The 13075-nt window shown below is 43.2% G+C and overlaps 1 protein-coding gene across 1 annotated transcript in view; it reads left to right on the top strand.

The window, feature by feature from the left end:
• Positions 1 to 13075, top strand: part of LOC147009599 (uncharacterized) — a 28318-nt gene that overhangs the window by 8860 nt on the left and 6383 nt on the right. Inside the window, exons 3-5 of the mRNA XM_085862455.1 lie at positions 1567 to 1710; positions 3812 to 3874; positions 12620 to 12763. Of these exons, the coding sequence (XP_085718581.1) occupies positions 1567 to 1710; positions 3812 to 3874; positions 12620 to 12763 (351 nt within the window). The remainder of the gene's footprint in view (positions 1 to 1566; positions 1711 to 3811; positions 3875 to 12619; positions 12764 to 13075) is intronic.

The following is a 13075-nucleotide window of genomic DNA, read 5'->3' as shown; positions in this document are numbered from 1 at the left end:
CCCTTTCATCATACCGAGGGTAAAGAAGATCATTGTTTTGGATTGGGGACAATCTGAGATGGTGGTTAAAGATGAAAAAATATATCTTGAAGACCTGCAGGAAAGAATGAGATTGAAGAGAATGTGTAAGTTGGTTCCTCAGGTGGGGGAAAAAGAGGAACAAATGAGTGAAGGTGAGCAGTGATCCTGGATGAAAGTGGTTTCACCAGAAGGGGGTTGATGGTGATCCATGTGTGCCCTGCAGAAACCTGGGGGGACAAAGCATGGAAAGAGTAGAGGGTGCAAGACAAGAAAGGAGGTGGTAGAAGACAGAGAGACCACTGACTTGTCTGCAATGGCGAAGTGATCAGCCCATAGACTCAGCCTCAACGCTGGAGATTCCAATAATATAAAAGGTCTTCGTTTCCATGGCGTCAAGCTGAGCAAGATGTGAGGCAGGGGTGCCAGCCTAGAGGGGAGAGCAGTACTCTGTCAAGCTGCAGATGAAAGCTTTGTAGGTAGATAGGAGTTCAGGTATGCCAAAGAAGGTGCCACAAACCGGATTCAAGCACACACATGGATGGGGGACAAGAACTGGATGAGGCTTTAGCTCTGCTGATGGGGAAAGAGCAGGTCCACGAGCAGGATGACAAGCAGACACATGGGCTGGAATCGGGGAGAAGGCAGGAACATGAGAAGGCAGCCAGGCACCACGGACAGAGGCAGGACCATGGTTAAAAACACAGAAAAAAGCAGGTTCCTCCGAGAGATCTTGTATTAACTCTCTTGGCACAATCCCATTTCTCCTCCTTGCTTCGCTTGCAACCAACTCTCTTGAGCTCCTGGTGTAATCTCCACTCCCCTCAGAGACGATCCAACTCTCTTGACTCTTGCGAGCTCTCGTGAGAGGTCCGAAAACCCCTCCCCTTGTGAAAGATGAACTCTGCCCCTTCAGAGGCACCCATAACTCCACCCCTCAAGAGGAGATCCAAGGCTTCGCTCCTTGGAAGGCGACGAAAAGCTCCTCCCCTTGCTCTCTGCTTCGGCCTTACCTTGCCGCCTCATCCAGTGGGACATACAAGAGATTATACATACACTACCTTAAATCCTAACTATATATATATATATATATATATATATATATATATATATATATATATATATATATATATATATATATATATATATATATATATATATATATATATATATATATATGACAATGCACCACCCTCCATATGGTGCACATTTAAGCAGACAATTCTTAAGCTACGTTTCTTTGATCACAACGAGATTGTCTAAGTACTAGTACATGGACAATACTACTCCATACATTTCTATCTCTTGTAAGGTAATGTCTACCCCCCCCCCCACCTACCCACCCCAACAAACATAACAATATAATGATGTCCCTGTCCTGCATATGTGCACCTCCATCTCGTGTGTATCCTGACCCATCGAGGATTGCAGCCCTAGAGAATAAACTGCTTTGGCAGAACTGACGCTCTGTATAGTGCATCGTACATGTTTGATTGAATGATTCACCAGTTGATTCATATCATGTAATGATCTGATGTCCCATTGCAGGTGAAACTCATCCAGTGAAGACAGAAAACTTCCAAAGTAACTTTCTTCAGACTTCCCAGGATGATTTCATTAAAGAGCATCTAAAACAAGAAGCGTGTGATTCTTATCCCACGGAGCTCAGCAGTGCTGTTCCGTTGATAAAAGGTAATCAGGGTGACACACATAAAACAAAATTAACAAGGGGCTGTCTTTTATTTTTTGTTCTTTGCAAAATTCCACGGACAGTCAGAATTGCACAGAAAATTCGCACTCAGTATAGCCACTTGCATGGTGTTGATGTGCATGTACTTGTACTCGTATACTTCTCAGGAAGGGAAAATATAATGGGAGTGAGCATGTTGGGGGAACGTTAAAGGAATCGAGAAAGTGGTGACAAAGAACAATGGATTGGCACAAGGTTGCTCATGGAGGCAGCTCAACCACATTACATATGAATAAAGAATGAATTTTGAGAGGATTGATGGGAAATTATTTTCCAAATACAGAACTTGAGTGAGATGGAGTAGGAAGTGGTTGAAGTTTGGGGATGTTGAAATAGAGGAGGGTACTGGAGAGAGGGGAACATGGGACGATCGTAACAGAAGGTGCGTGGATCAGGACAGACAAGAGCAGATAATCCATTCATTACACATCCTTATATGATTGTAATTTTAGGGAAAGTACAGTTTGATAAGCAGAACAAAAATTATGATTGTAATGGTGTTTTGGAGGGACTTTTTGCATGTAAAGTATTGGCTCATGGATGAATGACTGTATTATTTTTATTTTTACATAAAAAGGTCATTTAACCTGTAATTTAGTACATGGTAAAAAAAAAAATACCTGTCCCTGATGTCGTCGCTATTTTTTCGTATAGCCAATCTTGGATTAAGATTATCAATATCGGAATTTGATTGGACCAGCAGATCCCTCTTGGGGAACTTTATTTAAAGCACAACTCACCCCCTGGCTTGTGTCAGTATGCACTTTGATCTATTTATTACCCATCCTTCTATTCTAGTTTATTTTCCTCTGCATTGATAAGTTCTGCTGTTTAATTTTCCTTCTTGAAGCTTTGTTCTCATTTTGGAAGAAATACATGTTTTGTTTCAAAAAAATTACGGTAAGATCTGACAATGGAGCCATAGTTGGACACAATAAGCAAGAGAATGAACGAACGGAACATCATCGAGAGAAAATAATATGGAATAAGCAAAGCCTAGAAGCGAACGTAGAATTCTTCTTACATTCGCTTCTTAAATATATCAAATTAAACAGTCTTTTTGCTATGAAAATATAAATATTACCTTAACATTACCTTCACAACAACAACTACACCGCCGAGAACAGGATCTCATCTAAAAAAATAAATATTACCTCAACATTACCTTCACAACAACAACTACACTGCCAAGAACAGGATCTCATCTAAAAAAATAAATACTAGAAGCGAACGTAAATTTCTTCTTACATTCGCTTCTGACTTTTCCTATAACTTGTTCACAACTGTATACACAATTTCTGGTTACTTCGACCTGGATTCGGGATCAGCGATCAAATAATGTAAATCACGATTAAAAATTATTTTTTGATGATGCGGGAGACATCTTTATTAAAATCAGTAAATATACACCATGTCTGATATTATTTGGGTCTTTCATGTCTCCGACGATGCCTTTATCTCCCGGCATGCATCATTCAAGGGTCATAGCCAACGACACAGATTCCAAATTGCAGGGTATTGTGTTGTTGTTGTTGTTGTTGTTGTTGTTGTTGTTTCCTATTCTCTCATGTGCATGCGTTAAGTATGAAGCTCACTACGTTCGCTATAAAAGAGAAGAAGGGTGGGGGAGGTGGAAGAGTAATAGAGAGAAAAGGAACACGCAGTGATCTGTGGGTTGGAGTGATTTGAGTGAGATTGTTGCATGGAAGAGGGTTTTATTTTTTTTTATTTCATGTCCTGCAGCGATCTCAGTCTCATGGAGCAGTTTTGTACATACTCGTATATCCTATGCAGGACAAGGACAACAGCAGATATACTGGTACTTTTGTATCTATTACAAAGACACGAGAAGACAATGGACAAACATATGCTTTCTCAAGTGTTCATCTGGGTTCCCGACATCATGCTACCTTGAGGTTAACCTGTTCGTATGGCCGTCAAGATTTCAGATGACGACATTAACAGGCTAACCCAAAGTTATCTTTTAACTGAGAAACCCATAAATATAAGCTCAATTTTTGTTTTAATGGATATTTTTTTCAGATCTTATTGTGAAAGTGAAGGTGGAATCGGAGTTTGTGGATGATGATGTCTCGCAAGGCAAAGGTCTGCACCACTGCATTCTGCACGTTACCATTTGAAGATTTATAAACCCGGTATTTTTGATTGAAAAATTTGCTTCAATTTGTTTTTTAATTAACCTCCGCCATCTTCGAAGATGGATGGAAGTTACTGTTTTCACCCCTTTCTGTTTGTTTGTTTGTTTGTTTGTTTGTGAACAGTATTACGGAAAACTCCTCGGCGGATTTTGACGAAACTTGGGGGGGGGGGTTAGGTATGGTCCAAGGATCATGCTATTAAATTTTGGACTTGGTCCCCCCCACCCCAAAAAATTGTTAGAGAATTTTTTTTTGCATTTCTTCATGTTTTAAGTGATTTCCAACCCCCCCCCAAAAAGAATTTTTTTTTGCATTTCTACATGTTTTAAATGATTTCCAACCCCCCCCCAAAAAAAAATTGTTAGAGAATTTTTTTTTTGCATTTCTACATGTTTTAAGTGATTTCCAACCCCCCCAAAATTTTTACCCCCCCCCCCAATTTTTTTTTGCATTTCTACATGTTTTAAGTGATTTCCAAGCCCCTCCCCAAAAAAAGTTAGAGAAAATTTTTTTTTTTTTGGCCTTTCTACATATTTTAAGTGATTTCCAAGCCCCCCCTCAAAAAAAATTGTTAGAGAAAAATTTTTTTCCTTTCTACATATTTTAAGTGATTTCCAACCACCCCCCCAAAAAAAATGTTACTCCCCCAAAAAATTGTTAGAGAAATTTTTTTTTTTGCATTTCTACCTGTTTTAAGTGATTTCCAAGCCCCCCAAAGAAAATTGTTAGAGAAAAATTTTGTTTTTGCCTTTCTACATATTTTAAGTGATTTCCAACCCCCCCCCCAAAAAAAATTGTTAGAGAAAAAAAAATTTTTGCAACTTTTTTTTTCAACAAAATTTCGATTTCTTTTTTTTTGCATTTCTACATGTTTTAAGTGATTTCCAACCCTCCCCCCCCCCAAAAAAAAAATGGAGAAAACTATAGCTCTGTCAGCACTGTTGACATATTTAATGAATAAGATATAAGGTTCACTTGAGTGACCCAGCAGTATTGACGGGGGAGGTTTTGCACTCTCCCGAGTGTTCCCCCTCTAGTTTATTTTGTTTTTCTTGACCTTCCATCATGTGGTGGGAGTAAAGAAAATTATAAACATGTCAAGGTTTTATGCCAGTGATGACATTTTCCACAGAAGCAGACAACAAGCCAATCTTGGATTAAGATTACCAAGTCACCCCCTGGCTTGTCACAATACTTTGAGCTATTCATTATCCATCCTTCTATTCTCGTTTATTTTCCCCTAGAAAAAAGAAAGCCACATTTCACCACATCTACCCCCAGCTGAGTAAAATGTTTCCATCCACAAGTTACTCTCTGGCTATTCTTGACTCTCACAAGCATAAAACGATCAGATTAACCAAATGGAGAATAGGAAGAGCAGGAGACATTTGCGTGGAAGTTTGTCATCACTAAGTCCGGAAGGGAGGATTTGCCATCGGGGTGGGAAAGTTCACACATTGAGTCAGTCCCATGGAGTCACAGAAGTCCTTTGCTGAAGTTCCATGGCCAGTGAGAGGTACCAACACCCAGCCAATTTGTGTGGTAGCAATTGAAATCACCACATATGTGGAAGAGAGAGTTGAGATGTGTGGTTAAAAGTTGGCCCATATCTGCAAGAGAGATGTAGATGGAGTCGTCGTCGTCTGGAGGACGGTACAACACAGAAAAACAAGATGTGGGAGTGGAGGGGAAGTAACAGCCAAATGTACTCCTGCGGGTTGGGAGGTGATAGATGAGAACATGGACATTGAGAAAAACAGTTATTGATGTGAAGTGCAATGAAGCACCGCTGCCAGGGTGGGGTTCAGGGCTATCAAAACGGAGGAAACAATAGTCAGGGAGAGACGCTAAGGAATCAGGGACGCCTTGTGGGAAGAAGGATTCTGATAAACACATGGTGTTCTGTTTGTGAGCAGCGGCGTGGATTGAAAGATCTGTCGGGTTGTATCAGAGGCCTCGGATGTTTGAGGTACACACAGTGAGGGACGGGGATTGGGGTGGGGAAGGCTGGGAGGGTGGAGGATGGGAGGAGGCAGATGGGAAGAGGTGGAAGCTGAGAGGGACGGAATGACAGGGGAGCTGAGAGGGGGTGTGATGAGGGTTGGTGTGAGCCGAGATTGGGAGGGATGGGGTAGGGTGAGATGGGGCAGGGGGGAAGTGCTGAGAGGGGGCAGGACGCGAGGGAAGGAAAAATGGGGAAGTCAAAAGCAGGCAAGGAGAGGAGGAGGAGGCATTGAAGTGGGGAGGGGGGCGGTGGAGGAATCTTTGAGGAGCTGGGGTAAGGGCAAAGATTAGAGAGGGTGGGATGAGGGGGAGCTGCGAGACGGTGAGGTGAGGCTTGGAGAGGGTTGTGTGAGGGGGACGCTTGGCATTGGTGGGGTGATGGGATATAGAAAGGGATGACATGAAGTGGAGAAATGCTAAAGAGGGAGGGACACATGGAAGGGTAGGGGTTGGAATGATGCAGGCTTGGTTGATATGTGGGGGGGGGGGTACTGAAATGTTGCGTTTTGACACCGTAGAAGAATGTGAATAGGGTTTGATTGTTGTGCACAGCCAACCTCTGCAAACTGGATATCTAAAGATTCCCATATTTAACATTCTCTGTTCTGTTCTTGTGTATGGCAGCTTTGGCTGCCGGGTAGCTATCGTTTCTTGGAGCGTGGCTGTGCCGCTGATGCTGTGCTCCTCTACCAGTACACTGGTACTCATTTCACTGACCTCGGAAGGATGACAGGCTGAGTTGACCCCACCTGGTGCTGATTCAGCAGCCAACTGGGCTCAAACTCAGGACCCTAGGATCCCAAGCCAGCCACCCTAACCACTAAGCCAACAACAGGCTTATATTTAACATTCTGAGAGATTGTGATTGTATCCATATTTTCCACCCCCTGCATCTTCCCTTCTTCCCTTACACTTAATTCTCACTCGCATTCCTTCTTTGTCTGTCTCCATATATATTTGTCCTTCATTTCTGCTGTTGGTGTTTCCTCCTCTCTTTTTGCTGTTCCTTTTGTTATATTGTGACTTGATCCCTTATGTGTTCTCGCTCTTGCACAAGCCTTTAATCTGTATCCAAAACCTGAAGGGCACTCGGTAGACCGCATACCTCTGTCAGGTTGATTAGTTGGTTGATGTTTTTTATCCCATTGATAAGCCAGATCTGGATTCGGACTTAAACTAAAATTTAATCAGCTTCTTATTGTCACCTAACCAACTCATCCACTAAGTTTCGTCCGAATCAGTCCACAACTTATTGAGATATCCTGATATATGTCGTTTTCATCCGATCACTCAATGGTGAAAAATCACTGAAAAAATTCTCGGATCCAAATCCGCATTCAGATTGTCAACAAAATACAACCATCTAGTCCTTGTCACATACTCAAACTCTCCACCAAATTTCGTCCGAACCCATCCACAACTTTTTGAGATATTTTGCTCATAAACAAACAGACAAGCCGTAGGCAACGAGGGATTCGCTAGGATCGAAGCGCTGGATACGATGCTTTTCATTCTGACCGATCCACCGACGAAGATTCATTGCCAAGACGTATTGGTTCACATACAATTGTTCTTCTGCCTGGCAAGATTTTTCCTATTGCGTATTTTGCCAACTGGCACTCCTCATAAAAAATGACGGTAAATGGACACCCTATTTTTCAAGGACTACCATTTGAAAAATAATTGGTTTGCTGGTTTGTGCTGTGGAGTCTCGTGTTGCACACACACACACACACACACACACACACACACACACACACACACACACACACACACACACACACACACACACACACACACACACACACACACACACACACACACACACACACACACACACACACACACCCTGACGGAAAACCCGATAAACTTCTCTCAATGCTCTTGTTTGACCACACCTCCTGAGCCACACAATATTTTTCATAAGCCACGCCCACTTTCCATAAGCCATGCCCATTTTCCTACGCCACTCCCACTTTCCTACGCCACTCCCACTTTTCATCAACCACGTCCACTTTCCCTAAGCTCCGCCCACTTTCCCTAAGTTCCGCCCATTTTCCTAAGCCCCTCATAAAAAATGACGGTGAATAGACACCCGATTTTTGAAGGACTACCATTTGAAAAATAAAACCTCAATCAAAAATCGGCTCAAATAAAATTTTCTAAATATTTCGAAGTGTTTAATTCCGAAGTCTCGTTTCTCTACATACAAAACTGAAGGACAAGTATTGAAAATACTGTACGTGGTTTTTCGGCCGCTGCACAGCAAGGGGTGGTTGCTAGGCAACGAAATTTAAACGCGCACATTCCCAGTATATATTCCACATGTTGGCAAAGTTTCATCAAAATTGGTTTGCTGGTTCGTGCTGTGGAGCCTCGCGTTGCAGACACACATACACACAGACAGACAGACGGAAAACCCGACAATAAGGGATATCTAGCATATATAGCGAATCCAACAGACAAGCCGGTAGGTGGCGATGGGTTGCCGAGCATGGGAACTATAAGATATAGAGCAAAATGGATGTCATATAGCGGATAAGGAATCACCTGAAGATTATGCATATCAAATCTCATCCAGTTCCATCAACTGATAACTACTCGGTATCCTTTTGAATGAAAAGTACCAAAAATGCGGTTTGAAATCGGAAATCCCCAAAGTTCGAGGGGGTACTGTGGGTGAACAAAGATCTAAATTGAAAATCCGGCTCGATCGTTTGTGCACAATGTATTCCAGACGATTAGTGTGAATTTTCATGTCCATCCGACCATAACCCTAGGAGGAGTAGCATTTGGCGCGAAGGCACCTCCAGCTCTTGCATATTATTGATTTTTGCACTGATTGACTTTTGACCCCTGACCTAAGTGAAATCGGTCAATATGTCCTGAGGCAAAGTTGTAGTACTCATTGAGTATCATGAACCTGCAAAGTTTCATTCGTATCGATGCACTCACCTGGTCGCTAGGGGGCCTTCAATTTTCGCCAATTTTCATGCATACCCTAATTTGTAGGGGGCACTGCGGGTAAAGTATTCCATATGTCACAAAAAACGGAATATATTTGATAGAGCATCACCTGGAGATCATTCGTGCCAAATTTCATAACCCTACGTGGGATAATGGCTTTCGGAATTGATTTCACGTGAACGGTACCGATTTTGAAGGTTTTTCGGGTGTTGCTAGGGAACCAAAGCATCCCTAGCAACCATCACAATTTTCAAAGCACTAGGTCATAAGATGTACCGACCACCCGAGTTTGGTCAAAATCCGCCCACGTTTACTACCAATTATGCTGATCACAAACGAACAAACATCCAAACAAACAGACAGAATTACTGACAATAAGGATCACCTATTTCGGCGACCCAATAAGGGTCGCCTATTTTGGCAACCCAACAGACAGACAGGGGTGAAAACATAATCTCCATCCACCTTTGGTGGCAGATGTAAAAATGAAAAAGCAAGTTATTCCATCATTACTTCCACAACCGAAGGTGGACAGAGGTTATGTTTTCACCCATCTGTTCGTCTGTTTGCCTGTCTGTGAGCAGAATATCTCAAAAAGTAATGGACTTATTCAGACGAAATTTGTTGACAGCTGGGCTGTGTGACAAGGATGAATTGATTCAATTTTGGTGAAGATCCGGGTCTGGATGCATGATTTTTAAGTGATTCTTCACCATTGATCGGGCCAAAAGATGATATAATCGCAGGATATCTCAAAAGGTTGTGGATGGATTAGGTGGGTGACAAGAACAAGCTGATTAGATTTTGGTTAAGGTCTGGATGCAGATCCGGCCTTTTGGTGGGATACAAAATGTAAACTGTTCAGCCTGGCTATGATATGAGCTGTACCGATGACCGCGTGCCGCTCTATTTGCTGCTGATGTCTTCCTTAAAAAATGTTTCAAGACCTCAGGCTTGTAGAGGAGCTGGAAGACAAATTGCACAACCATGCTGAGAAATACACGAGAGAACATCAGACTTGGTTTCTGACAAGCACAGCTGCCAAGCTTGGCGGAAGTGACGTAACTTCCTGAGGCACGCTGGGTACCGGTAACATCATCTTTACGATGTCGATTTTCTCCTGGCATTCAGTGGGACTTGACAAGACATTCCCTCTTCCTGATGGATGCTAACCTGTGGGGTTTATCCATGCTCTGTCATTTGAATTTAATATTTCAAGTGAGGACAGCAGCATGCACCATTGAAAATGTCTTTGACTTGACTACTCCAGTGTCAGAATTGAATTGCCAACCTCCTTGCCTCAGAGCAGACGCTCTAACCATTATTCCACCGACTCTGGTCAACCATCCTGATCTCTCACCATTAGTTTGGATTCCGTCCCAGTCACTCAACTCTGGAAATACTGCTGCTCCTCCCTCATCAATGGTTGGATGTCCAAAAACTCAAACAAAAAGTGAGGATTGTTTCCCTGGACATACCTTGAGCATTTGACACAGTCTGCTATCCTTTCTGCTCGCCAAGCTCTCCTGTGGTCGGCTCGGCTGCCTTCATTCCTGGATCTTTGACTCAATCTTGTGTGCACTATTCCTGACCCTTTCTAATGTGTACCCTTTCTTGCATATTGTCATGTATCCAGGGTCTAAGGTTATCACGAGGGAGCTCCTTGGACCTTTACTCGACCTCCGGTCATGCGTCCGCCAGTCATAGATAACTGTGCAGTCCGACAGTTTGATAGGCAACCGTGGCCGCCGATTAGATCTGCTGAGTCCAGCAGTGTTTTCACTCCTTGGTTGCGCATTACCTTACCGTTGGTAAGGCAACCCTAATTAGGGGTCACGCCATCAACAGCCACCCATTTATTGATCATGTACAGCAGAGCAAACCGTGGATGGCTGTTGACTAATCATGGAGCCAATCAGTGGAGCAAAACTTCCCATCTAAATGAACTGGCACATGGTGTCGGACCAATGGAGGAAAGACAAAAGCAAGCAGGCTGGAAACGTTTCACATTTATACCAATCCATTGATTCTACAAGCACAACAAGGTTTATTCAATCAGCAATGGCAGGCATTTACGATGGCAATCATGAACATGTATTTCCAATAGATGGACAGATATCACAATGAAAAGTCACAAGAGAACAGTAATTATATTGTTAACATTTACAGAGCCCGCTTACACGGTATTGACCTAGTCTATACACAGGACATGGCGCACCATCAATCATTCTTTGGAGACATAGATAGAAAGAAAGTAGATAAAGTGCAGAGTGGAGTATGGGTACAGCTCCTGCCTCACCTTGCACAGATGGATGTAAGCTCGTGCTACGTGCAGCTGCATCATGTGCAGACTTATGCAGCTCATGTTGCATGCAGATTTGTGCAGTTTGCAAGCTCCCCCTTGGTTGCCCTCACGGTCCAAACAGGTAGTGCAGATTGTGCCGCATGCAGACCTGTGCAGCATGCAAGCTCCCCTTTGGTGGCTCTCGCGGTCCGAACAGGCAGACATGAGCACAGGCTTGGCTGGAGGACTCGTCGTAAGGGGAGCTTGATGAACGAGAGCAAGATGAATCAAAAGTCCTGGCACTTGTGACGAGTCGAGTGCATTCCTGACAAATAAGATGAGTCGAGAGTAGAGTCGAGATCTCCATGGATGGCTGCTTGGTCCACGAGAGCCTTGCGGATCTCTGTGGAAAGACGCCCGGAATCTACTTGCCGATCTATGTGGAAAGCCGTCTCGAATGTCTGAGCGTGAAGAGTTCTCGACTTTCACCACCAACTTCATTCACTCAGGCTCTCAAATATCACAAACTTCAATCACTCTTTTTCACATACACTCTCCACAGAGGTCAAAGTGACCAGCGTTTTACCACATCCGAGGGGGGTGTGGATGTGGTTCCTGTCACTGGTCGTCTTTCAGGTCATCTCGCCTTTTTATTTGGCCACTGCCTGGCTATATCGTCGGAGGGTTGGTCCCGCAACCAAGCCACACCCCCCCCCCCCCGGTGAGCAGCTTTTTTATTTCCCTCCGATGAACGGACTATGACGTCAGCTGCAGCACTCATGATCATCGAGCTCTAATGATGGCCTTTATTGTGTTTAAAAGAGGTGGGGGGGGGGTTTCAAGCAAAAAAAGAATGGAGATGACCACTGCAGCACTAATGATCACCTCCATTGTGATTTGTCGGCAAAGAAAAGAAAGGTCTATTTAATTCCACGGTGTGCAAGCATCCGATTAAGAATCTTTTTAATGAGTTACAGAGTAATTGAGGTCCATTGTTTTGAACTCATCAGATAATTCATGACATGCGGGCTCTCGTGAAAGGGGGATGGTTTTGCATGTGGAATGGAAAGGGGCGGGGGGTGTATTGACAAACAGAGGGATTAAAGAGAAATTGAACATGATAACTCACAACGCATGTCCCTCTATACAAAAAGGAAATAATCTGTCTCATAAACGAAAGAAATATATGTCGAGGGAAAATCCTGTGCGTCTCTGAATGCATGGGGGTCTTTTCCATAACCGCAAAAATATGATGTCCTTATCCTGCATATGTGCACCTCCATCTCTTGAGCATCCTGACCTATTGAGGATTGTCACCCGAGACAAGAAACTGCTTCGGCAGAACTGACGCTCTGTATTGGCCATCATGCATGATTGATTCATTGATTCATCAGTTGATTCCTATCATGTAATGAATGATCTGATGTCCCATTGCAGGTGAAACTCATCCAGTGAAGACAAAAAACTTCCAAAGTAACTTTCTTCAGACTTCCCAGGATGATTTCAGCAAAGAGCATATAAAACAAGAAGCGTGTGATTCTTATCCCACGGAGCTCAGCAATGCTGTTCCATTGATAAAAGGTAACCGGGGTCGCACGCATAACACACAGCCTCTCGTTAATTTTGTTTTCTTTTGTTTTCTTTACAAAATTCCGTAGATGGTGAGAATTGCAGAGAAAATTCTCACTGAGGAAAGCCACACAATACCTATTTCGTGTTGATGTGAATGTACTTGTACTCATATACTGCTCAGGAAGGGAAAATAAAATGAGAGTGAGCATGGTGGGGGAATGCTAAACAAATAGAGAAAGAGGTGACAAAGAACAATGGATTGGCACTTGGTTGCTTGTTGAGGCAGCTCAACAAGCAATCTATGCCTGGTGTTGGCTTAAT

The sequence above is a fragment of the Eptatretus burgeri genome, chromosome 17, assembly GCF_056783735.1.
Source record: "Eptatretus burgeri isolate ZD-2024b chromosome 17, Ebu_testis_v1, whole genome shotgun sequence".
Classification (NCBI taxonomy): domain Eukaryota; kingdom Metazoa; phylum Chordata; class Myxini; order Myxiniformes; family Myxinidae; genus Eptatretus; species Eptatretus burgeri.
The sequence above is the reverse complement of the archived record's forward strand: the minus strand, read 5'-3'. Positions and strand labels throughout refer to the sequence as shown.